This window comes from Xenopus laevis, chromosome 5L, assembly GCF_017654675.1.
Source record: "Xenopus laevis strain J_2021 chromosome 5L, Xenopus_laevis_v10.1, whole genome shotgun sequence".
NCBI classification, from domain to species: Eukaryota; Metazoa; Chordata; class Amphibia; order Anura; family Pipidae; genus Xenopus; species Xenopus laevis.
This window is the reverse complement of record NC_054379.1, coordinates 22,407,235-22,434,636: the sequence shown is the minus strand read 5'-3', so window position 1 is coordinate 22,434,636 and position 27,402 is coordinate 22,407,235. Positions and strand designations below refer to the sequence as shown.

The 27,402-nt window shown below is 40.2% G+C and overlaps 1 protein-coding gene across 1 annotated transcript in view; it reads left to right on the top strand.

Annotated features, from left to right (window-relative positions):
• The window catches only part of LOC108716517 (MAM domain-containing glycosylphosphatidylinositol anchor protein 1), a 195,216-nt gene that overhangs the window by 83,686 nt on the left and 84,128 nt on the right, over positions 1-27,402 (top strand). The window contains exons 4-5 of the mRNA XM_018262706.2: positions 2,755-2,951; positions 19,950-20,082. Of these exons, the coding sequence (XP_018118195.1) occupies positions 2,755-2,951; positions 19,950-20,082 (330 nt within the window). The remainder of the gene's footprint in view (positions 1-2,754; positions 2,952-19,949; positions 20,083-27,402) is intronic.

The following is a 27,402-nucleotide window of genomic DNA, read 5'->3' as shown; positions in this document are numbered from 1 at the left end:
CCCCTCCTACTATGCCTCTGGCAGGGACCGTTAGGACACACCCACCCCTCATTTTAAACACAGACAGTGACCAGAGAACATCTATAGGGAGCTCCAAATCATTTTCAGCACAATGTAAAAGCAACACCATATATTACTTATAATTTCCTACAAAATTAGGGGGTTTTCATTTATACAATGTGTCTCCTTTAATGAATGGATATTGGAAAGTTGCTTTGAATTTTATTTCCTTTCATTAATCCTTAAAACTGTTTTTGTTTGGTGTTTCAGTTGAACCTATTCCTTTTACAGTTTGGAGTGACCAGTTCTAAGCAACTTTTCAATTGGTGTTTTTTTTTATAGTTTTATTAATTATTTGCCTTCTTTCTAAAAAACAAATGCTCTCCAAAACTACATATGTATGGTTAGTGCTTTTGTTATTATTCATCTTTTACTCAGGTCCTCACCTTATCTTATTCAATTCAGCGCATGGTTACTAGGGTCATTTGGATCCCAGCAACGAGATTACAAAAAAGGCAAACTGGAGAGCTGCTGAATGAAAAGCAAAATAATTCAAAAACTACAAATGATAAAAAACGAGAACCTATTGTAAATTGTCTCAGAATATCACTATCTACATCATAATAAAAGTTAACTCAAAGGTGAGCCAAAACTGCACATTTAATCATTTGCTCCCTGTATAAGTGTTATCAGCGGATATGAATGTCCCAATTCATCTAAGTCAAAGGTGAACATCACCAATTCCTCACAATATATAAACTCATTACTGCTTTTACCCAACAGAAACAACTACATACTGATCTAACCTCATAAACATTATAATATAATGCTCTGATTGGCTACAGGTTGGTTTCACCCCATGTATATTTTAATGCCCTAATTGACAATACATATTGGTCTGGCCCCATGAATATTCTAATGCAATGATTCTAATGTTGCTCACTTCCAAGTAGCTTGCACACAGACCACAAGATGATCAGAAGCAGTTGATATTGATCAATGTGATGTGGGAAGTGTTCCCATTAGCCAAACAATCTGCTCTGTGGGTTCATCTTCTCTCCAGCCGGAGTTGCTCATGAGGGATCAGCCTCGTACTCGGGGAAATGTTTTTTTATTTCATATCAGGCTGAAAGGGGTCAGGCCAGAGATCCAGAGGCAGGGGAGAAGTAAGAGCAATGACTTCATAAGAAAGGATTATTTATTTTGTGATGAGATGAAGAAAGGTCCTTTGGGAGCCCAGGCTCATTTTACTAGATGACTGTGCCATTGATCAGTTTGCTCCATTTGATTAATCAGTTTCTCTCCCTATGTGAGGGCTCACTCTTTTGCACATCTGGGGGCACATTAACTTAGCTCGAGTGAAGGATTAGAATGAAAAAAAAAGTATTTTTTTTACTACTCGACCATCGAATTGGCTACTTCGACCTTCGACTTCGAACTAAAAATCGTTCGACTATTCGACCATTCGACCATTCAATAGTCGAAGTACTGTCTCTTTAAAAAAAACTTCGACCAACTACTTCGCCACCTAAAACCTACCGAGCACCAATGTTAGCCTATGGGGAAGGTCCCCATAGGTTTTCCTAGCAATTTCTGATCAAAGGAAAATCGTTTGATCAATGGATTAAAATCCTTCGAATCGTTCGATCGAACCAATTGCGGTAAATCCTTCGACTTCGATATTGGAAGTCAAAGGATTTAACTTCGATGGTCGAATATCGACTGTTAATTAACCCTCGATATTCGACCCATAGTAAATGTGCCCCCAGGTGTTCAGCACTTTCTATTATTTTCTATTTAAAGGAGAAGCAAACCCAAAAGTTAGAAAACCCCTACCCCCTACCTTACGTAGACCCAACTCCCTCCTCCCCCCAGCCTGTGTTACCTGTGTTAAGTGTCACCCCCAGCAAATGCCCCTTAATTTTTACTTACCCCTCGGTGCAGATTCAGGCATCGGACTTCACGGGCATCATCTTCAGCAGCTTCGGTAATCTTCGGAATGAGAACGGCGCTTGGGCAATTTTCGTGAGTTTCGGCGCATGGTCTAACTGTGCATGCTCTGATCCTCCGGTTTCGTTCCGAAGATTTACGAAGAGAAGATAATGTCGCCTGTGAACGCTACTGGACAGAATCTGCACAGAGGGGTAAGTAAAGACTATGGGGCATTTGCCCAGGGTAACACTTAGGCGGGGGAGGAGGGAGGGGGGTCTATGTAGGGTAGGGGGGTAGGGCTTTTTTAACCTTTGGGTTTGCTTCTCCTTTAACTCCTTCTCCTGGGCACAGGGATCTGAGAGCCTTATCATCCCTGATCATGTTTTAGTAAGACCAACCTAAGGAGTGGGTCCCCTACGACATACAATACAATATTTGTGAAAAGGATGTCCAAATTGCAGCTCTCCAGCTGTTTTTGAACTGTAAATCTCAGAACAACTGAAATAAATAAAATCAGTTGATATCACTGCCCCGAAAAGAAGACAAAACGGTTTGGCATTAGTTTTCTTAAGTTTTTGCTTAGATAAATACCCCTCCCAAGAGTGTATATTTTTGTCCAGATATACATTAATTGGGTTATATGTCCCTGTCTTCTCAGCTAAACATTCATCACTAATTCTAAATTTCTTTCTCTATAGTTTAAATGTGTGTTTCTTAATATAATTTCTCTGTTATTTATATTCCTTAAGCCTAACTCAGTGACATGCACCCCAATATTTACATACCCAGTCATATAACAACCACTGCGGACCTACCTTCCAGATCTAGATGAGCCCATTCTAACCATTCATCAGACCATCAGTGATGTCCGAGGGAGCTTCTACCAAGAAAAGACTGTTTTCCTGCGCTGCACTGTCAGCTCCAACCCACCGGCACGCTTCATCTGGAAACGAGGTTCAGAGATTCTCTCCCACAATCAGGACAATGGAGTTGATATTTATGAGCCACTGTATACACAGGTATGTCTTCATTGCCATATTTTCAGTGATGCAGCTTTATTGATGATGTTTTTGTCCCACACAGTCAGTACTAACCAATATTCTAGTAGTTGGTTGGCTATACCATGTACCCAAGCAAATAAAAATATAAAGTCATACAATGAAGTCTTTGGGCCCTCTAGCCACTCCTAGAGGCCATAAAATGCCTTGGGAATTTCTGTCCTATGGGTCTACACTTGGAAATCAGTAAGGCCTTATACACATGTTTGTAGGCTATTTCTCCAAAGTGTATAGACTACTAAGGCCAGACTATGGGATGTCACATACACTGCATCTTACAAATCATCATAATTTATTTATATAATAAGTTATAGCAAACAGGGAATAAATGGTGGATAACAGACAAGGATTACAGAGTACAATAGGGTTAGAAGGACCTAGAGATTACAAATGCCATCCTAGATCAGTGAAGTTGTACTAATTGAGGGAATTCACTCAAATGTTAGCCTTAGCAATAACTTCTTAAAGTAGAAAGGCAGCAACACCCAGGTAACTTTAAACAGAAACCCCTTTGTTTATTAATACCAGTGTTTTCAAGACAGAAGTAACTTGTAACAAAAGTAACAGTTACTTAGAAATGTTGTTCATTAGCCAGAAAAGCCTGTTCCACTGTCTGCACAGGTCTTATCTTTACAGCAAAGTCCTAGCCCCACTTAGGGTAATTAATCCATATATCCATTTGGTTTTCTCAAGAGTTTTTCCACGCACAACTCCTCACTCCTGAATGCACCCAGGCTCTATTAGCCTCCTCATATATCCTCCTCATAGAGGATTCTGGGAGATATGTACCTTACCTCTAGAATTTTCCCAGACACTTTGCCACATTATACACTGTACATTTGGATCCTACTTTACTGAAGCATCTGGATCAGCGCATAAGCCTCTTTTCTCTTTTCCCTGAATTCATTAGAGGGCAGTGACTGTATATATAAGATTAAATAATAATATCTTTGATCTAAACCCCCTTGGGCCATGTCCACAAAGTTGAGAAACCATTACAATTGTTACTTGAAATCTATAGAGTCACTCAGGACAAGACCATGAATTATTGGTCCATTAAGGAAATGCTCAGACAGTAACATTTTGTATCAATTAGGAAAGTATTAAAGAATATTTAGTTGCACTGGAAACATGCACATGTAACAAGGGTAAGGCTTGCACTTGAAGTCTTGGATGAAAGAAGGACACGATCTATAAATGTGCGTGTGAATTTCTCTTGAGCATCCATTAGGAACAGTCTTAGATCCACAGCGGCCCCACTGGGGTGGGGGGTAGGTTTGTGTTGTTTCTACTCAGTGAAGAAAGGGTTGAATTTGATAACTTACTAAGTTACCATGTCACAAATTCCTGCTTGTACAATCTTCAGCCTCCCCATGGGGATGTTAATATAATGATTTGATTGAGTCTGTTTGATCCATTAAATTCATGCATAAAGAAACTGGGATCCATGCATGCCGAAAGAGTCTTGAATCAGCTGAGGTCATGCCCATAGAGACTTGAATCAGCTGAAGTTGTACACACAGAGACTTGAATCAGCTGAGGTCATGCACATAAGGAATCAAATAAATTGATACTGACATTGCATATTCAGTCATCTAAGTATGACATCCCAAGGGGCCCCTGTGTTTTTGAGCATGGAAATTCAGCCCTGATTTTCACATAACGCCAGGAGTTCAATTGCTGCTCATTATTCTCTCCATGAAGAATCAGGGCTAAATGTTCAGTCTGCTGTAGCTACAAAGATACAGCATTTTCAACAAAACAAACGGACATTCCCAGAACATCAGATCCAGAGGAGGATACCTTTGCCTTAATAAAAATAAAAAGAGTTTGAAACACATAGACTACACAGTCCACTATGTCATGGTATGGGTAGCAATAGAAACATGTTTACACCTTTAGCAACCCATCAGTGGGGAAAAATTGTCGTCGCCAGGTTGAAGACTAACATTGAATTGATTGCTATGGGTTGGAAGTCTATCGCTGCCAATTTTATAACTTATAGGGGCCGATTCATGAAGCTCGAGTGAAGGATTCGAATGAAAAAAACTTTGAATTTCGAAGTATTTTTTGGGTACTTCGACCATCGAATTGGTTAAATTCGATCGAATTCGATCGAATTCGAACGATTCGAACGATCCGAAGTAAAAATCGTTCGACTATTCGACCATTCGATAATCGAAGTACTGTCTCTTTAAAAAATACTTCGACCACCTACTTCGGTAGATAAAACCTACCGAAGTCTCTTTAAAAAATACTTCGACCACCTACTTCGGTAGATAAAACCTACCGAAGGTCCCCATAGGCTTGCCTGTGATTTTTTGATCGAAGGATTTTCCTTCGATCGTTGGATTAAAATCCTTCGAATCGTTCGATTCGAAGGATTTAATCGTTCGATCGAACGAAAAATCCTTCGATCGATCGATCGCAGGATTTGCGCAAAATCGTTCGACTTCGATATTCGAAGTCGAACGATTTTAGTTCCCAGTCGAATATCTAGGGTTAATTAACCCTCGATATTCGACTATTGATGAATCGGCCCCATAATGTATTGAATTGGGTCATGAATGTAAAGTAGGGATGAGCGAATTTTTGAGTCAACTTGTAGTTGCATAGACTCAAGTACAGAAGAAGCTATCTGCTCTCGCTATTGGATCTGCAAAGATTAATAAGGCTTGTTGGATTTGCTGGATTTGGACAATTTGTTTTGAAATAATGATTGAGTGTTTAGTTAAATCCACAAAATAGAGATTAGTAGTATCCTGAAACGTGGAGTTACTAAACTATTAATTGTCTAACAGCAGGGGGTGAGGCTTATTTCTAGAGGCATTACTGTGCCAAGAGAAATGGGCATGACGATACCAAGCTTCTTACTTCTGCCATCCCCAGACTCCTCTAGATAAAACATTGAATGACAGGGGAAGGCAACCTTCAAATTCAATTTGATTATTACTACTATTATTATTATGATTAATAATAATAATAATACCGTAATAATAATGCACCCAATAAAATATCCAGCATAATCTTTTGCAGATGGAAATAGTCTAAACACCTTCACATTTGGGTTTTAGTTTTTGGGGTTTATTAGATGGTTTGACTTTCTATTTTGGCTCATTTCAGAGCAGGGATAAGTCTAGGTATAGTCCAAACATAGTCATAGTGGGAGCACTTACCGGCCATAAGGGGTTCTTTGTGCTACACATACACTCCAATCCCACAAAGTTGCTTTGATCCATGGCATATACTTCAAACATGGAGCACCAAGGAAGCCATTGTTGTTTAAAAATCACGATTTATTCTCCAAAATTAAAAACTTCAGCATTCAGGATCGGACTGTAATATAGGTCATCTGCTTTACGCAAGGTGCCACGTAACACGTAAATGAGACAGCCTGTATTATGGTCCAATCCTGTATGCTGACATGTTTTTAATCTTGGAGAATAAATAGTGTTTTTTTTTTAAAAAAAAATATGGCTTCCTTGGTGCTCCGTGTTCGAAGTATAATTCTAGGTATAGTAGAACCCAGTGGAAAACAGACTCTTGTTGGCCACATTCTATTAGTAGGACAATCCAACATATCAACCTGTAGGTCAGTCAACACAATAGAAAGGGACAGTTATCTTGCACAAATGTCTTCATATTGCTTTATTATCTTGCTCTACTGTTTTGTTTTTGCCTTAATATCACCTTATCATATCATCACCTTGTCTTACTGTCCCCACCTTGTCCTACTGTCTCTATATTGCCATACTGTCAACATATTCTCCACTGTCTACATACGTTCAATATCTTGCTCTACTGTTTCCATCTTGTCCAACTGTCTCCATCACGCCTTTCTGTCTCCATCTTGTCTTACTATCTCCATCTTGTCCTATTGTCTCCACCTTGTCCTACTATCTCCAGCTCACCTTTCTGTCTCCATTTTGTCCTACTGTCTCCATCTTGTCCTATTGTCTCCACCTTGTCCTACTATCTCCAGCTCACCTTTCTGTCTCCATTTTGTCCTACTGTCTCCATCTTGTCCTATTGTCTCCACCTTGTCCTACTATCTCCAGCTCACCTTTCTGTCTCCATTTTGTCCTACTGTCTCCATCTTGTCCTATTGTCTCCACCTTGTCCTACTATCTCCAGCTCACCTTTCTGTCTCCATTTTGTCCTACTGTCTCCATCTTGTCCTATTGTCTCCACCTTGTCCTACTATCTCCAGCTCACCTTTCTGTCTCCATTTTGTCCTACTGTCTCCATCTTGTCCTATTGTCTCCACCTTGTCCTATTATCTCCAGCTCACCTTTCTGTCTCCATTTTGTCCTACTGTCTCCATCTTGTCCTATTGTCTCCACCTTGTCCTACTATCTCCAGCTCACCTTTCTGTCTCCATTTTGTCCTACTGTCTCCATCTTGTCCTATTGTCTCCACCTTGTCCTACTATCTCCAGCTCACCTTTCTGTCTCCATTTTGTCCTACTGTCTCCATCTTGCCCTTATGTCCCCATCTTATCCTACTATATCCATTTTATTGTTAACACTTGCTCCTACTAGGAATAATTTACAATGCAGGTACAAAGTGCAAAAGAAGGCAGTAATCAACACTGCACTCTGCATTGTGTAAGTAGCCAGAGGTCTGTGCACTCATCATGGCCTGTCAGACCTAGCACTGCCTGCATGAGACATTAGGGGTACAAACTTGCGCCCCTTAGGGCTCTAGTATTTGTACTACAGGAAAAAGAAATAGCCCCTACTGTGAGTCATATAAGAAAACTAAGCTAAGGTAGAGAAAGCTAAGGACATTTTTAATAAGGAGGGAGTTATCGGATGTTTCATTAACTGGGATTTTGCAAATAGTGGACTCACATTTCCCCAGACCAGACCCCACAAGGCACATTGATCTGAACCCTCCTAAAAGCATTCAGACTGAGCACCCAGACTACTTACCACGCCTCTGTGATCTCCAGTCTCGCTGCCTTTCTAATAAACAGAAATAAATAAATGGGTGTTGTCTGGAGGGTAATGGGCCCCTAACCGCAGGCGAAGAGAAACATTGTTCTTCTAGTGACAGATACAGGCACACAAGGCATTTATGTCTCCAGCCGAGCATCCCGGCGCATTCCACAGCCTGTGTACAAAGCATGATCGTCATTACAATACACACAAAGAGAACTGTCAGCTGTGTAACGATTCATGAAAAATCACTTCCACTGGCCCACGATTCCTAGTTAGTGCAAGTGTCACTTCAGAGATGGAAGGAAATTGAGACAAATGGTTGGAGATTTTTTATTTTATTCCTTTGGAGTTAAACATGGATTAAATGCTACACCCACGTCTCTTGCAGCAACAGGGACATACTTTGTATTCAGCAAACAGAGTTTCATACACCAGTGTCATATCTAAAGGATGTCTGGGTTTCCCATTTATTTTCCTGAATAGAAAGAACATAGTAATGGTATTGTGTATTATATAAACAGGACATCATTCCTTGTCTGTATATATGGAGCTTCCATATAGTTTACCTTAGGCAATAGATTATGAGGGTATAGCCATTGTGTGCCCAGAGCATTCCTTCTCTGTATATTTCTTTTTATACATATGGGTAGGGGAAGCCATATTGTTTCCCTTAGTCAGTAAAGTTCCTTCTGTGTACATTTTTAGTTTTATATATTTGTGAAAGGTGCCATATTGATTCCCTTAGACAGTGGACAAAGAAAACACTCGCACTCAAAGCAGAAGAAGGCAGTGTTACCCCTTGCTGTTTATTTCGTGCGAACGTGCAACGTTTCGGGGCAAGCCCCTTTATCAAGCATACAAAAAAAACGTTGTGCAGACAATATAAAGAGTGACCAATTGTAACAATTTGCATACAAAATTGGCCCTCCAACTTGCTAGCCCAGTGAGTAATCCAATAAGAAAAATAGTACAAAAAATGTAGTCCAATCCAAAGGCCCATCCCTGAAAAAATTCAGTTGCCTGTTATCTCTAAAAAAGTTAAAAAGTAACAAAGAACTACTTGCAAGGGTAAGGCCTTTGGGGAGATTTAGTTACCTGGCGACTATTCGCCTCATCTTTGCGGCGACCAATCTCCCCAAACGCCTTCCCTCACTCTGCGCCGGCTAAAATGAAAAATCGCTGTGCTAATCACACGCGCCGATTCGTTTTCTGAAGTCGCACGAATTTTCCGAAAAACAAATCACCGCATGTGATTAGCGCCGGCAATTTTTCATTTTAGCCAGCGCAGAGTGAGGGAAGGTGTTTGGGGAGATTGGTCGCCGCAAAGACGAGGTGATTGGTCACCAGGCGACTAAATCTCCCCAAAACGCCCAGTGTGGCCTTACCCTATAACATCCACATAACCCTATTAAAGGTAATGTAAATTACCTGTCCCTGGGGTATAATATCAAAGAGGTTTTCTTATCTGTAGAGAAACAGGAAAGAAATATTTTTTTAAAAAAAACATTTTTCCATAATCTAAATTCAAAGAGTATTTATACAAAGCAAGACAAGTTGTATTCCTCGTTAAGACCTTTCGGACTCCTGGATTGGAGTAACCAGATCCAGAAGCATTCTCTCTGGAGTAACAGACGTTTTTTGTTTTGGCCTTGATTAGCTATCACTTTTCCTAAGATCTGCCATCTTAGTTGTGCCACCCGATGGCCTTGTGTAAAAAAAATGTTTTGCTAATAAAGTTTCCCTTTTTGTCTTTGCCATGTCCTTGTCCTTTAGTCTATTATCTGGAGATTGTGGGATTGGCGGTTTGTAGTTGCGTATCGTGCATTTATGTTCATTAGGTTTCGTGGTTTGGCCAATATACGCAAGGCCACAAGATCATGATTTTTTTGTGAAACCGTTCAAATTTCTCGAATTTTTCGTGAAAACTTTCAAATTTCACAAATGTTTTGTGAAAACGTTCAAATTTTATGTTTTTTTCGTGAAACTTTCAGATTTCACGTTTTTTTGCAAATGTTTTGCCGTTTTGCAAATTTTGCGGGAAATTTGTGAATTTTTCGGCGAATCAGAACCGAAGAAATTCCCCCATCACTATTAGAGAGTAGGTTACCACTTTGTTGGTTACGGGTCCTTTGTTGAGATCACCGATATTAGATATAATACGTCTCATAGAAACTGGCATTTTGGCAAACCCTTAATGAGCCCAGTTTCCATTGAAGTATTGGGGGTTGCCGTACCCTCTTACATTGTGCACCAGGCGATCCAGCAGAGGGAGGGTTAAGAGTGTGTGCGGCTTTACCCGTTTCCCTTAGACAGTACAGTATTAGTCACAGGTATGGAACCTATTGTGCAGAATGCTTAGGACCTGGGGGTTTCCAGATAAGGGATCTTTTTAAATTTGGATCTCCATACCTTAAGTCTACTTAAAATCATTTGAACATTAAGTAAACCCAACAGGATTGTTTTTTCTCCACTTAGGATTAATTATAATGGATCCCATATCTGTAGAATTTGTGCCAAGAACATTCTTTCTCTGTACATTTGTATTTATTCATATGAGTGGGAGGTACCAAATTGCTTCCCTTGAGCAGTACAGAGCAAGGTTACACAGTAAATACCATAAAATAACTTATGATCAATGTATAACTTTTCTCTTAGAAAGTTTGTTTAGCCCTTGTCCATTTTTCCAGTAAATATTTGTACCCACCTATGATAGGTTCCTACAGAGTAAAGGTGGCCATACACGGAGAGATCAGCTCGTTTGGCGGATCTCTCCCCGATATGCCCTTGAGGTGGGCAATATCGGGCTGATCCGATCGTTGGGCCCTCCTAACAAATGGCAACGGGCGGTTGGTTTGCGGGACCGCATCAACAAACAGATGCGGCCGCGATCCGACCCCATCCAATTGAGATCTGGGCGACTTTCGGCCAGATCTCGATCGGGGAAGCCCGTTGGGGGGCCCCATACAGGGGCCAATAAGCTGCCGACTCTGTCTGTCGGCAGCTTTTATCGGCCCGTGTATGGCCACCTTAAATTTTCATAACAGCAACAAAATCTTAAACAAAATGGCTTTTATTTCAGCCGGCAGTAAACAGGTAAAACTTAAGACAGTTTTCTTCCAAAAAAACAGTATGAACAACAAAAATGGATTTCAGCGGCTATACGAGTTCAACAACAACTTAAAGGCAACATAATTACAGACCTCCACCAAGGTGACTGTGTGTGTACAGGCACATAGGTTCCTTTGAGTGAGAATCCCAGATCTCTTTCTGTGTCTCACTTAGTCAGAGCTCCAGAGACTGACCAGTCTGGGTTTTATGGACTACTGATTAGCCACTTGATATATATATATATATATATATATATATATATATATATATACATTGGGGAATAAGGATGTGGACTCAGCAGAGAAAATTATTAGTTATAGGTCAGGCTGAGATATGTAATTAGCTATGCAATATGAGGTCACACATTTATATCTACAGTGGGGAAACCTCATTTTGTTATTGTGGCCAAAAGAGATTTAGATTAGGATAAGGCAAAAAAGCTGCCACTATAGACACCATCTCTCCCTACTATACCTGATATACCACACTCACACTCCCTTCCCAGAGACTATTATCCCACTGTTACTATAGGCACCATCTCCCCTACTATACCTGCTATCCCACAGTCACACTCCCTTCCCAGAGACTATTATCCACTGTTACTATAGGCACCATCTCTCCCTATTATACCTGCTATCCCACAGTCACACTCCCTTCCCAGAGACTATTATCCACTGTTACTATAGGCACCATCTCTCCCTACTATACCTGCTATCCCACAGTCACACTCCCTTCCCAGAGACTATTATCCACTGTTACTATAGACACCATCTCTCCCTACTATACCTGCTATCCCACAGTCACACTCCCTTCCCAGAGACTATTATCCACTGTTACTATAGTCACCATCTCTCCCTACTATACCTGCTATCCCACAGTCACACTCCCTTCCCAGAGACTATTATCCACTGTTACTATAGGCACCATCTCTCCCTACTATACCTGCTATCCCACAGTCACACTCCCTTCCCAGAGACTATTATCCACTGTTACTATAGTCACCATCTCTCCCTACTATACCTGCTATCCCACAGTCACACTCCCTTCCCAGAGACTATTATCCACTGTTACTATAGGCACCATCTCTCCCTACTATACCTACTATCCCACAGTCACACTCCCTCCCCAGAGACTATTATCCATTGTTACTATAGGCACCATCTCTCCCTACTATACCTGCTATCCCACAGTCACACTCCCTTCCCAGAGACTATTATCCCACTGTTACTATAGTCACCATCTCTCCCTACTATACCTGCTATCCCACACTCCCTTCCCAGAGACTATTATCCACTGTTACTATAGGCACCATCTCTCCCTACTATACCTGCTATCCCACAGTCACACTCCCTTCCCAGAGACTATTATCCCACTGTTACTATAGGCACCATCTCTCCCTACTATACCTGCTATCCCACAGTCACACTCTTCCCAGAGACTATTATCCACTGTTACTATAGGCACCATCTCTCCCTACTATACCTGCTATCCCACAGTCACACTCCCTTCCCAGAGACTATTATCCACTGTTACTATAGACACCATCTCTCCCTACTATACCTGCTATCCCACAGTCACACTCCCTTCCCAGAGACTATTATCCCACTGTTACTATAGACACCATCTCTCCCTACTATACCTGCTATCCCACAGTCACACTCCCTTCCCAAAGACTATTATCCACTGTTACTATAGGCACCATCTCTCCCTACTATACCTGCTATCCCACAGTCACAATCCCTTCCCAAAGACTATTATCCACTGTTACTATAGGCACCATCTCTCCCTACTATACCTGCTATCCCACAGTCACACTCCCTTCCCAGAGACTATTATCCCACTGTTACTATAGACACCATCTCTCCCTACTATACCTGCTATCCCACAGTCACAGTCCCTTCCCAGAGACTATTATCCACTGTTACTATAGGCACCATCTCTCCCTACTATACCTGCTATCCCACAGTCACACTCCCTTCCCAGAGACTCTATGCTGTCTACTGAAAACAATAAAGAAATGATTGGTATGTCCCTCAGTTTGGATTCCCCCCCCCCCAATATCCATAACTATATATGTATTATTATCTATATAGTTACTATCACATAAATGTCAACACTTGTACAGAAGGCACAGATCAATATTGTGGATGACAGTTATAAATGCCACGCTGTGTACCAATCCTATGCAGAGCAGGGAGGGTATAAATCTTCATGTTCTCCTCAGTAGGCCATCGGGCCGTGTTGGACACCGAGGAGAAGAAATATTTCCAGCAGATGTGGCTGCATCATATATTACTAGGGATCTCATAAACCTCCCACAGATTTACTCATTGCCAGAACATGAATTTCCTCCACTGTCTGACGTGTCTGACCAGAGCAGAATTAAAACCAATGAGATTTATTAAGGGTTAGGATTGTCCTGTCTGAGGGAACATGATGGAAAGTGCCGTTCCTCTAGATATATGGATCTGGCCTGAATTAGTTAACACACAAAACAAATGTCATTTTTAATATGATTGATCCTCATATTGAGATGCGTTTTGCCTTCACTGATTCAGTTATAAAGCCCAAGCCTTAGTGGTTCAGTTCATAAACTACAAGGCACATGGCCTCTTCTTGAGCTGAGGCCTCAGGTTGCTCATCTCTGATTTATTCCATTTTATTTCTTTTTTCCTTTAGAAGCCAAAGAAATGCATTACTCACAAATGTACTGATTGGAATTTTATATAGGAGATATGTTTATTGGAGTCAATTCTCCTTTATAGATAATGCAAGTTGTAGAAAGGAAGAGAATTCTCTGAGATAATTCTGCCTTGTTACCTCCAGCATAAACCTGTCAGTTTCTTAGAAACGTGCAACGTCTTGGGCTAATAACCTGCATTGGCTCAGCCTTGATGTGTATGAGCCCAGCTGCACAGTATTCTATTTAATCTCATGTAAGGCATACTGTTGCCTCTATTTTCCTCCAAAATGATGGGAATTTTTTTTGCCAAAATATATTCCAATATTGGCCAATCAGCAGGCTCATCCTATTTAGATGCAATAGATTTCAGAAAGTATCTCTGATCACAATGGCAGATGGCTCTGTTAGGGTAGAACTACACGGGTGTTTTGACAGTAGATACTTTCCGTTCTGACGCAACGCGAGGAATCACTGGCGTCACGTTGTCATAGATGCGCCAAATCTAAGGTAATAGGAATGTTGGACGTTGTCGCATTGTGCATTTTACATGACTGTTGGATGAAAACGCAAAATGCACGTTGCATACGACAGTCGTGTCGTGTCGGATGCACGCTGCGCCAACGTCCTATCACCTTAAATTCAACGCATTTGACGTGACACCTGTGCTTCCTCGCATTGCGTCGGAACGGAAAGTATCGGATGTCAAAATGCCTGTGTAGTTCTACCCTTCTACAGATAGCTAGATTCTCAGCCATAAAGCAGGACAGGACTGCTGCTTACAATGGGGATCAGGATCTGTGCAGCCACTGGGACAGAATGTTCTGTTATACAAATAAGGTGGCCATACACGGGCAGATAAAGCTGCCGATATTGGTTGTTTGGACCAATTTGACAGTTTATCTGCCCGTATATGGCTTCCGACGGGTCTTCCCGATCGATATCTGGCCACGATATCGATCGGGAAGGTTTGATTTTTAACCGACGACCCGTCGGAGCCCCTTGGCGTATCGTAATTCGATAGTTCGGCCATACGGCGAACGTTCGAATTACCCCCGATATAGCCATGCCGTTAGGGGCATATCGGGGAAAGATCCACTCATTTGGCGATGTCGCCAACCGAGCGGATCTTTGAGTCTATGGCCAGCCTAAGCTAGAATCTCAGCCATAAAGCAGGGCAGGACTGCTGCTTACAATGGGGATCAGATAGGATCTGTGCAGCCACTGGGGCAGAATGCTCTGTTATACAGATAGCTAGAATCTCAGCCATAAAGCAGGGCAGGACTGCTGCTTACAATGGGGATCAGATAGGATCTGTGCAGCCACTGGGGCAGAATGATCTGTTATACAGATAGCTAGAATCTCAGCCATAAAGCAGGGCAGGACTGCTGCTGCTGCTTACAATGGGGATCAGATAGAATCTGTGCAGCCACTGGGGCAGAATGCTCTGTTATACAGATAGCTAGAATCTCAGCCATAAAGCAGGGCAGGACTGCTGCTTACAGATATTTTTTCATACACACACACAAACTTTATCTTTTGATGACTGAGCCACTTTACAGGAACAGCAAAGGACAGAAAATTGCATTATGAACTGATAATTATAGTAACTCCTTTTTTCCCATTAAAACTAGAATGACTCCCTAAAGACTGTAATTGACTCTCCTCCCCACCGTTTGATCTAACGATGGGTCTCCCCCACACAGCAGTAGATTTCAGACGTGCTCTGAGTTGATCAGAACCATTCTAGGCAGTGAGGCACAGGTCGCCTTATTAATTATCCCCTAATATCAGAGTCTCAGAAAGCTGCTGAATTAATCCCAGTTCTCAGCCAATGTTATTGCTCTAATGAACCTGCTGCTTCTTGCTGTTAATGAACCGAGTCTCTGCAGAATGTAAGGTCAATCATTCAATTCCTAGCACTTCCCTTGCTCCCCAGCCAGACCTTCCATTATGGCACCTGATGGAGGCTTTTCCCATGTCCCGACCCTCGTGCAGACATGTCTCAAGCTGAGTCCATTAGCGTTCATGCTCTGCAACTTCTAGTACTTTCTCTTTTCTGCTGCTGCTCGAGAAATGTCACAGGTTTCAGGGCACAGCATACATTCCGAGGAGCTGGACACTGCATTGTTGTTAATTGTTAAAGGGAAGATAAATCTCAAAATGTATTGAATTCAGAAGTTTCTATTTCAGTAGCTCATTTTGCTATAGGAGGCACTAAAGTGTTTGCGGAAAGGCTTCTAATTACCATTAGTGTTACCTTTTCTGACAACTTGTTGGAGAACTAATTTTCTTCTGTTCATTCTAAACTTTAAAGTTCTCTAAAGGGATACTGTCATTGAAATTTTTTTTTATTTTTTTCAAAATTCATCAGTTATTAGTGCTGCTCCACCAGAATTCTGCACTGAAATCTGTTTCTCAAAAGAGCAAACAGACTTTTTTTATATTTAATTTTGAAATCTGACATGGGGCTAGACATATTGTCAGTTTCCCAACTGCCCCAGTCATGTGACTTGTGCTCTGATAAACCACAGTCACTCTTTACTGCTGTACTGCAAGTTGGAGTGATGTCACCCCCCCCAGCAGCCTAACAACAGAACAATGGGAAGGTAACCAGATAGCAGCTCCCTAAAACAAGAAAACAGCTGCCTGGTAGATCTAAGAACAGCACTCAATAGTAAAATCCAGGTCCCACTGAGACACATACAGTTACAGAGTAGGCGAAACAACAGCCTGTCATAAAGCAGTTCCATCCAGGGTCGGACTGGGCCAGCAGGACACCGGGAAAAAATCCGGTGGGCCCCAGCCCCCTCTTCCGATTTCCTGGCCCTAAAAAAACTGCTTGTAGCACAGCGCCTTTTGCGCATGCGCGCGGCTCATTTTGCACATGCATGCGGCCTTTTGCGCGGCATCACAGGAGGGGGGCTCTGGACAGCGGCCCTGGAAAAGAGTCCCGGTGGGCCCCAGGCCCCCAAGTCTGACCCTGGTTCCATCCTAAAGTGACCAGGCAAAATGACCTGAGATGCACCTACACACCAATATTACAACTAAAAAATACACTTGTTGGTTCAGGAATTAGATTTTATATTATAGAGTAAATTATTTGCAGTGTAAACATTATAATTTGGAAATAAAAACATCATGACAGAATCCCTTTAAGAAAGACAGGATTAGGCAACGCCACCAAGTGACCAATTATTCTCTGCTGTGAGTAGTGTCACCTGACTGACTCTGAGAATGCTGGGAACTATTATTTAGCACCAGCCAGAGCTCTGCAGGTCATACATACCTGTTCTACACAATATTTTTTGATATAGCTGGTGATTTTTTTTTTTTTCTTGGTGCTGTAATTGCAATTCTTTTTTTACAAGGTCAGTGTATGTGGTAGTGCAGCTCTCAGCTGTGTAATTGATTTGTTATGTCTTGATTATAAAAGAGACATAGAAAGCCTTGGCTGAGGCTGAGTCAGTAATTGATTTGTTATGACTTGGTTGGAGGCTAATGCTCTGTCTATATTTAGGTATCAGTATCTCAGAGGTGAAGGTGAGTCGCAAAGGGAATACCAAGATGATGCACTATGAACAATACTGATTAGACCATATTACCTATTCCACTGTGTGCTCTAGTCCAACTAACCTCTGTAACCTCTGTAAGCTTTTGTGTACCTTAAAGGGATACTGTGATGGGAAGTTAATAGTGCTGCTCCAGCAAACTTCTGCACTGAAATCCATTTTTCAGAAGAGCAAACTGATTTTTTTTAAATTTAATTTTGAAATCTGACATGGGGCTAGATATATTGTCAGTTTTCCAGGTGTCCCCAGCCATGTGACTTGTGCTCTGATAAACTTCAGTCACTCTTTACTGCTGTACTGCAAATTTGAGTGATATGACCCCCTCCCCCCCCAGCAGCCTAACAACAGAACAATAAGAAGGTAACCAGATAGCAGCTCCCTAACACAAGATAACAGCTGTCTGGTAGATCTAAGAACAGCACTCAATAGTTTAAATCCAGGTCCCACTGTGACTCCTTACATTGAACAACAGAAAACAACATCCTGCCAGAAAGCAGTTCCATAGTGCAGCACTGGCTCTTTCTGAAAGCACATGACCAGGCTAAGTATCCCCAAGATGACTGCCTACACACCAATTATAAAACTAAAAAAAACACATTGCCTCAGGAATTAACGTTTTATACGGCAGAGTGAATTATCTGCAGTGTAAATAGTGTAATTTAGAAATAAAAACGACATAGAAACTATCATAGAAATCATGACAGAATCCCTTTAAGTGCCCAGTGGGGCTGTTATTGTATAGGAAAGTACAGAGAAGAGCGATTAAGCTGATAAAGGCAATGGACGGGTTCAGTTATGAGGAAAGGCTGGCCAAAGCGAATGGAAGGGTTCAGTTATGGAGAAAGGCTGGCCAATTTGAGATTGGTTACACTGGAGACGAGGCAGTTAAGGGGGATATGATCACTATATATAAAATATAAGGGGCAGTAATGAAATAGAGAAAGTACAGAGAAGAGTCACTAAGCTGGTAATGGGAATGGAAGAATTTTGTATGGGTAAAGACTGGCCAGGTTGGGATTGGTTACACTGGAGAAGAGGCAGTTAAGGAGGGATATGATCACGATATATAATTATATAAAGGAGGCAGTAATGGAATAAAAAAGTACAGAGAAGAGCAATTAAGGTAAAAAAAGGCAATGGAAGGGCTTGGTTATAGGGAAAGACCAGCCAAGTCGGGATTGGTTACACTGGAGAAGAGACAGTTAAGGGGGATATGATCACTATATATAAATATATAAGGGGGATCCAATAAGCTCTCTCATGCTTTATTCACCAGTAGATCATTGTAAAGAGCCTAAAGTCACCCCTTGAGATTTGAAGAAACAAGGTTTCATTTTACAGCATAAAGTGGCTTATTTATTGCTGAATGTTATGAAATCCTCTCCTTATCATTAGATATGACATACAAGGCTACACATAATAATACTCTTATCTTAGGAAATGATACTTCATTCCACATTGATTGGTCACATATCTTGTGGCTTCCCATTTAGAGATGTTACCCAGCTTGGTGAAAAGATTGTAGATCATTAATACTTTGAAGATCTGTTTATTAAATACATTTTTGAAGAAACGTCTGCATTTAAATAACAACTTAAGTCAAATGCTAAGCCCTTAACAGGCAAATCTTTTGAATTGTTGGAAGACATCTCCAAATATATTAAAAAATATTTATTCAGCCACTTGGGAAATATTCCAAACCACATTCACATGGTCTGAAATCTTGTGCTTGAAAGGCACACCAGATACATAACATATTTGGGGTTAGATGTTATAGTAGATGTTATTGCATATTATATCTCATGGCTTCCAGCATTCTGGGATGATACACCTGCGTTGTCTTCCTTAATAAAAGATCAAGCTTTGCAACTAGAACTCCGTACTGTATCCCCAGTGATTGACATTACGCTCTGACTCTCTTTACATGAGAAATAAGGTGCAATAATGCTCTGAAGGGTCCTGGCTCTAGAAAAGACTGCCTTAGGATAGCATAGTCCAATGATATTCCCAGATCAGATGACAGAATCCTCCCAAAGTAAGTTGCATTTGGATATTTACTCTTTATATGAAATATCTATTTTATATGAAATACCCCAGTAAATAGTTGAGTTTTACCCAAGCCTTACTAAAGTCAGGGCTACGGAATACTCATGAAGTAAGTGATAGGATAGCTACAGTAATAAAGCATTCTAGGAGTGTTAGATAGGGCTAGCTAGTAGTGCAGTTTTCCCCAGGTGACATCAGCATGAGTAAGGACTCAAAGGACTCAGTGAGGGCTCAGAGTATAGTTTAATCTCTTGGAGCACCATGGGATATCTGGTGGTGTAAGTATCTCCCAGTGTGAGCCATATATATAATATATTATTGCACCGCAACAATTTAAAGTACAAAGTATATATCATCTATCTATATCTATTTCTTCAGTAAATCTACTTCCACTAGCACCCGAGGTTCTGTGTAATAGTGAATGTGTTTTAGTTATTTGTATATAGAATTCAGACCAGAGATACTTCTTTCTATAAAATTGTCCCTTTGTATACTGACTTTCAAAAAATTTACTATATCATGAGCCAAATATCTGTCAGTCCCTTTGTTTCTGACTATAGCCATGGTATTAGTTCAAGCATAGCAAAACCCATGTGTTCCTTTTCCTCAGGGTGAAACCAAAGTACTGAAGCTGAAGAACTTGCGTCCCAAAGACTACGCCAATTACACATGCCAAGTATCTGTACGGGATGTTTGTGGGATCCCAGATAAATCCATCACTTTCCGTCTCACTAACAGAACAGGTAAAAGGCATTGTGTGCTTGGGTGGGATCTAGGATCTGTGTTGAGGTTGGTAGAACCTCTGTTGATATGACTTCACTGCATGGTAGATTTTTAGGGGAATAAGGTCATTGACTCTAGACTAAAGCTTTGTGTTAAGAAGGAGGCCTTTAGACTTGGCTCTCTAGATATTTCTTCATTAAATCTTGTTGAAACGTTGTCCTAAAGATGCACTGAGACAAGGCCAAAACTTTGCATTAGGAACACAGGCATTCAGACTGTATTTCTTCATTAAATTCTACTGAATTTAATAATGAATAATGGTCCAAGACCAGATGACCCATTCTTGGACCTGTTTTCATTGAAGTTGAGTAGGCTTTCAGATTGAGCTCTCTAGATACTTCTTCATTAAAACCTACTGAAGCTCAATGAAAGCAGGTTGGCCCATCCATGGTCTTGACCTGCTTTTGTTAAGCTTCAGAAGGTCTTCTATTTTCATCCAGCTTTTGTCTGAACATGGGAATGAATGTTTAGCTCCACCATATTTTTTTTATTGTTTTCATTAATGACTAGACGGGAATCATTTATAGATTAAAGATAACATTTCTCCATTCAATATGATGTTTAAATTGAACATGTGTTATGAGGGAACCATGCTACTTACTTTATTGTGCATCATCTCTTCAGACATCTCTCTGTCTCATAATAGAAACCAAGTCATCAACAGGCTTCCATTGTGATACACACAGTACCTTGTTACATTTTCCTGTCCATCAACTACAGTCTACAGCCTTTAACCATTTTCCAAGTCTGCCGCCTCCATTTACATCTCCAAACTCTATTCATGTACGTTATATGCTAAAAGAACTTTTCAAGTTCTGCATTGTAACATTGTCCATTCTACCCGATGGTCATCAGGAAAAAGTCTGTGCTTCACTTTTTAATCTGCAAAGAGGCTTTAGGCAATCCAAGCTATAATTATGTAGAGGGGTGCGATCAGAATTGATGCTTTCAGTGATATCTGAATTTTTCTCATGTATTTTTACAATTTAAATCTGCATGGACTGATGGTGGCGCCTTATACAAATACTTTTGGGTATTTGACTAGAAACAACTTGGAAATATGTGAGATAAGGGAGTAATGTGGGAGTTCCCTCGGACCATTAGTTTCTAAAAAAAAAAAAAAAAAAAGTCATTACCTCAATCCAATTTACATCACTTCCTGTTACACCCACTTCCTGTTAAATATGATGCCTGGCCCCATATTTAAGTAGCAATAGGGACATTGTAGGGAATGGTAACTTTGTGAATTGTTTACTTATGCTGAGAGTAATTATATTCTACATTTATTTAATTGCAAATCTTTCAAATGTGGGTCTAGAAGATCCCCTTGACAGATTAGTTCTATAGATGTTGAGCTGGAATCTTAAAAACTGCCCAAGTCTCTACCCCCAACACCACCAAATCCATCACCAGGCAGAGAGGAATGCAATTACTTCTCTGCTTGTCCCTTGGGTCAGTGGCAGGGGAAACGATATTTTGCATTGTCTTGGCCGATTGGGTAACAGGGACAAAGCATGGGAGCCTGATTACACCACCCAAAAGTACATAACATAGTATTAAGCAAGTGGTCCCCTCATTAGTCTAGCTGTGGAGCATGTTATCTTAAAAGCCTTTTTTGGCTGGTATGTCTGCATTTGCTTCTGCTCTAGAAGCTTTATTAGTCATTATAGGCAGAAAAAGAGACATCACAAATAGGAGTTCAGTTGATGAATTTGAAATGTCCAAATGCCCATATATTTAGGGACAGATTTACTAAGTTTCGTATGGTAAATTCGAATTTGAATTTTCAAGGTATTTTTTTGGTCAAAATTTAAATTCGAATTTGAATTAAAATCTGAGATTTAACATCCCCCTACCCTGGAAGTAACTCGAATCCGATAGGTCGCCACCTAAAACCTGCCGAGTTCATGTAGAAGTCAATGGCATAGGTCTGCTGACCTATATGAAGTAGTTGATAGCATTACAGTGACATTCACTGTTTTTTTTTTTTTCAAAGGAAAACTGGATTCGAATTAGATTAGAATTCGATTCCAATTAGATTTGAGTTTTCAAATTGGTAACATTCTTTGCATTTTAGACGTTTAAGTTTTTTTTAAATAAGGCACCATTTGAGTTGTGAGTACATTTGAGTTTATTAGAGAAAAAAAACTCACATAAACTCTAAAAATCCACTATTTTGGTTTTGGGCCAAACCCCTGAATCCTTCATAAAAGATTTGGCCAAGTACTTAACCAAACCCTAATTTGCATATGCAAATTAGGGGTGGGAAGGGGAACAATTTTTTTCTTCCTTGTTTTGTGATAAAAAGTCATACAATTTCCCACCCCACCCCTAATTTGCAAATGCAAATTAGGATTCGGGTTCGGTTCGGCCGAGCAGAAGGATTCGGGCAAATCCAAATCCTGCTGAAAAAGGACAAATCCTAGCTGAATCCCGAACTGAATCCTGGATTCTGTGCATCCCTATTTATAAATAACCCCCTTAAGGTGAATTATACATTTAATTAAAAATGAGTTACACTGATATTAATGAATATATAGCTCAATCATGGAAACCATGGAAGTTGCCTATATGTTGTAATAATTTTGTTGCTTCTGTAAAATGGAGTCTTAGCCTATCTCTCAACTTCAGGGCTTTCTCATGTTTCAACTTTGGTCAGGCTGCTGCTAGATGAAGTGCTTGAGCACAATTCATTAAGGGGAATGTAGCTTGTCTTCCATCTCCAGTTCTAGATATATACGAACATTGTTTATTTTCTGGATACAGGTATGGGACATGTTATCCAAAATGCTGGTAACCTGTGGTTTTTCTGGATAACAGACCTTTCTGTAATTTGGATCTTCATACTTTAAGTCTACTAAAACATCATGTAAAAATTAAAAAAAAAACTCAATAGACTGGTTTTGCTTCCAATAGGAATTCATTATATCTGAGTTTGGACAAAATACAAGGAACTGTTTTTATTACAGGGAAAAAAAGTAAAAAATTGGATTACTTGGATAAAATAAAACCTATGGCAGACAGTCATTCTGTAATTCGGAACTTTCTTGATAACGTGTCTCCAGATAACGGATCCCATACCTGTAATACTTTTTCAATATTGATATGAATTGTGCATTCATGCTCTCCCTCAACCAATCTAACCTGTAAGCAAGAATTCAATTAGTAATGCACACAAGTGTTCTGTTTATATCAGTACAAAGTTACAGCAGATCAATAAAAATATATGATATTTGTCTAATATAAGGCTGAATCAATTGCTTACTTATTTAAGCAGAGTAAAAGGGTATAGTTATTGTGTGCCCAGAACACCCCACCTCTGTGTATTTGTATTTATACATATGGAAGGGAGGTGCTGAATTGTTTTCCTTGGAAAGTACAGTATTGTATTTAGATATAGCATACTGGTTATACAGGTATGGGACCTGTTATCCAGAATGCTCGGGACCTGGGGTTTTTCCGGATAATGGATCTTTCCGTAATTTGGGTCTTCATGCCTTAAGTCTATAGAAATTCATTTAAACATTAAATAAACCCAATAGGCTGGTTTTGCTTCCAATAAGGATTAATTATATCTTAGTTGGGATCAAGTACAAGTTACTGTTTTATTATTACAGAGAAAAAGGAAATCATTTTTAAAAATTTGGATTATTTGGATAAAATGGAGTCTATGGGAGACAGTCATTCCGTAATTCGGAGCTTTCTGGATATCGGGTTTGCGGATAAGGGATCCTATACCTGTACCAAGAAAAACCTTTCTTTCAGAAATATCAATCACCTTGTTATTCTCAGCAGAAAAGGCCAAGTAAAACCTTTGTTTCACAATCTGTAAAAAAACAGTAGTGTCCTTTCATAAACAACACACTTTACACCACGAGATAATGTAATACATGTTCCTTTAACACTCGTAGGCTTTTATTGCTGTGCAATCAATACAGCCATCATAGGTCTGACAGTTGTACGAAGTGTGGGAGGAATTGTAAGTGATGTTGATATCAGCTCCCCAGTGATCCCATTGAATAAATCTCTTAATTACTGAACTGGGTTTCATACACTTCATGGTGCAGAGAGATGGCTGTGATGTACAGATAAAGTTCAGGCCTTCAAAAGAGCTAACAGTCTGTGCTTCTGTGTTGGAACAGTTTTTGGGCTGCAGAATAAAGAAACATTAGAAGGTATGAAGGTTGGGACATTTTCCAATGCTATGATAGACCTCAGAATAAAGGGACATTTTCTAATGGTAGGATTTAGCCCTGTGTGAAGTTTATTTTGTTGTGGTACAATAGTGTTCTGTAGGAAGGGACATTTCCTGATGTAGTATAGAACTCTGAACAATGAGCAGGGGCGTAACTACCAGGGGAGCAGGGGGTGCAAATGGGCCAGGGTCCGCACCCCTGCAGGGCCCCCCCGGAAGATCGTGCGCACTGCAGCTGGCTGGAGTCGGCTGCAGCGGCACAGAAAAATAGCGCACACGAGGGTGGGGGCGGGCTCGCACCAGGGCCCGCCCCCACCAAGTTACGTTACTGACAATGAGATGTTTTCTCATGTTATGATAGAGCTCTGCATTGAGGGAAATCTCTTAATGGTATGAAAGAGCTCTGTACGTTTGCCAATAGGATTATAGAACTCTGTAGGATAGAATGTTTATTCCAATGGACATTTGCTCATAATGTTATTAGGGATGCACCGAATCCAGGATTCGGTTCGGGATTTGGCCAGGATTCAGCCTTTTTCAGCAGGATTCAGATTCGGCTGAATCCTTCTGCCCAGCCGAACCGAATCCTAATTTGCATTTGCAAATTAGGGGCGGGAAATTGCGTGACTTTTTGTCTAAAACCAAGTAAAAAAGGTTTTCCCCTTCCCACCCCTAATTTGCATATGCAAATTAGGGTTCGGATTCGGTTCGGTATTCGGCAGAATCTTTAGCAAAGGATTTGGGGGTTCAGCCGAATCCAAAATAGTGTATTCGGTGCATCCCTAAATGTTATAGAAGTATTTGAGAAGGAGGATCATTACATCATGGTTGTAATGGAGCTCTGTTTTCTCATTAAATTATAGGAATTTCCTTATATTCTAATAGAGCTTGTATGATGGGACATTTCCTGATGTTGTTGTAGTGCTCTCTACTAAGGAACATTTTCTGATGGTATATCAGAGATCATATGATGAGACATTTCCTGATAGTAGTCTCCAGGCAAAAGCACATATCTTGATATAATATAGTGCTCTGTGCATATATTATACTTATATTCATACAGTGGCATATTTTTTCGTGGTATGACAGCTCTGTGGACATGGATATTTCCTGGTGGAATGATAAAGCTCATTGGCACAAGGGCATTTCCTGATGAAGAGAGCTATGAACAAAGAACTTGTTAGTTATCTGGGATAGCTATCTTCAAATGGCCTGTTAGATCTCCTATCAATGAGGCTTTTACTGGTTGGTCAGATCGAGGTGGATTTATTTAGTCATGGTCCCATTCATGAGGCTGCTAGTGATGGTATAATGGACTTCTTAAAAAAAAGTTGCATTCATGGTCTGATATAATGGTTTGGGAGAACCCCTTCAAAACATTTACTCTAATGGAGCAGTTACTGATATTTTAGGTTGGAATGGCTGTCATGGATATACGGGGAGTTTACTTCTCCTAAATCTCTCTCCTTGATTATGTGTTGGAGCTTTTAATGAGGAGTGGTAGTCATAGAAATGGGCTTAGACTTTAGCTATTTTCTGTCATACGATATAGTAAATGAGTTAACATTCTCATCTTGATACAAACTAATCACAACGATTGACAGTATTTTAAAATCTAGATTTATTGAAGTGCCCTTGTATATTATTATCCATATAATGTAATTCATACAGTTATAAGCTAAGGGATAAAATAAAATAGTAACAAAGGCTACTCCATCTCTATTGGATATCTACTTACAGATGGAATAAAAAGGCACAATATAGAACAACATTCATTACAATGGATGAAGGTGTGATGATCTAGCAATGATCTATAAAAAATATTGAACATGAGGCGTTATATAAAAACAAAACATCTCACTTTTCTCTGTACATAACAGATGGAGCAAAGTTACCAAAATACCCACACACAACCTTTTCCTAAAAATAAAAAATAAGTGCCAATATGACCAAATACATAATATAGTGTTCTCCATCATGTACTGTATATTATATTGGTATACAAAATGCATTCCCCATTGTTGTCATCTGCTTAACAACTGCTAACGCACTCTAATTTTCATCTAATACAGATAGAGCAGTGCTTATTTGCCAGTTGGTACACTGAGGTCTTCTCCATCTGCTCACTGTAAAGTCAACACATTAAGTGGTACCTGTGCCGGTAAAGATGTGTTTGTTAGTTTCTTATGTGGGTGACCTTACAAAATCTACCTTTATGTGCTGTCCAGACACCACAAGTAAAGAGTCAGAAACGTATCCTTGCTCTCTCTGTTCAGAGACAGCTTGGTGGGGTCAAGCAGGACTTGCCAATCAGGTGTATAGAAGCAAGAGATCCATCCAGACTCCCTTAAGGATCAATGCAGAGGCTGGTCAGTGTCCTCTGTTTCCTACTCCAACAATAATGGGCTTTGGGCAAATGTTGCGTGTGTGTGTGTGTGAGATATGTGAGTTCATTGTTATGTGCCTTTACACATTGATATGGACTCTCGTCATATTTAGATTTCATGGTTACACATATAAATGAAGATCTACAGAAGGGTTCAAAGTTGTCCATGTAGTTGGTGTAGTGCAGATATCTGTGGAATTTGGGATGTGGCCGTTGCTCACAATCAAAATATTTCTGCTTAGATTTACAGAGAAAATATTATTCCCAATAAATCTGTGGAATACTGTGACCCTATCTCCTCGTGAGGCAACTTCGGGTGACTTCGGAAAACAAATCGCTCCGAGTGCCATCCCACCAGCAAGAAGGCAGTTCGGGGAGATTAGTCGCCCCGAAGAAGACGAGATTTTTGCCGGATGACTTATCTCCCTGAATCTGCCCTTGTGTCCCTGCCCTTAGGTGGGTAATATTTGTCATGACATGATAATTGCTTATTTACTAAAAATTATTTTTAGAAAAAAAGTATAGTAATTAAAGGGATACTGTCATGAGAAATTTTTTTTTTTTCAAAATGAATCAGTTAATAGTGCTGCTCCAGCAGAATTCTGCATTGAAATCCATTTCTCAAAAGAGCAAACAGATTTTTTTATATTCAATTTTGAAATCCGACATGGGGCTAGACATTTTGTCAATTTCCCAGCT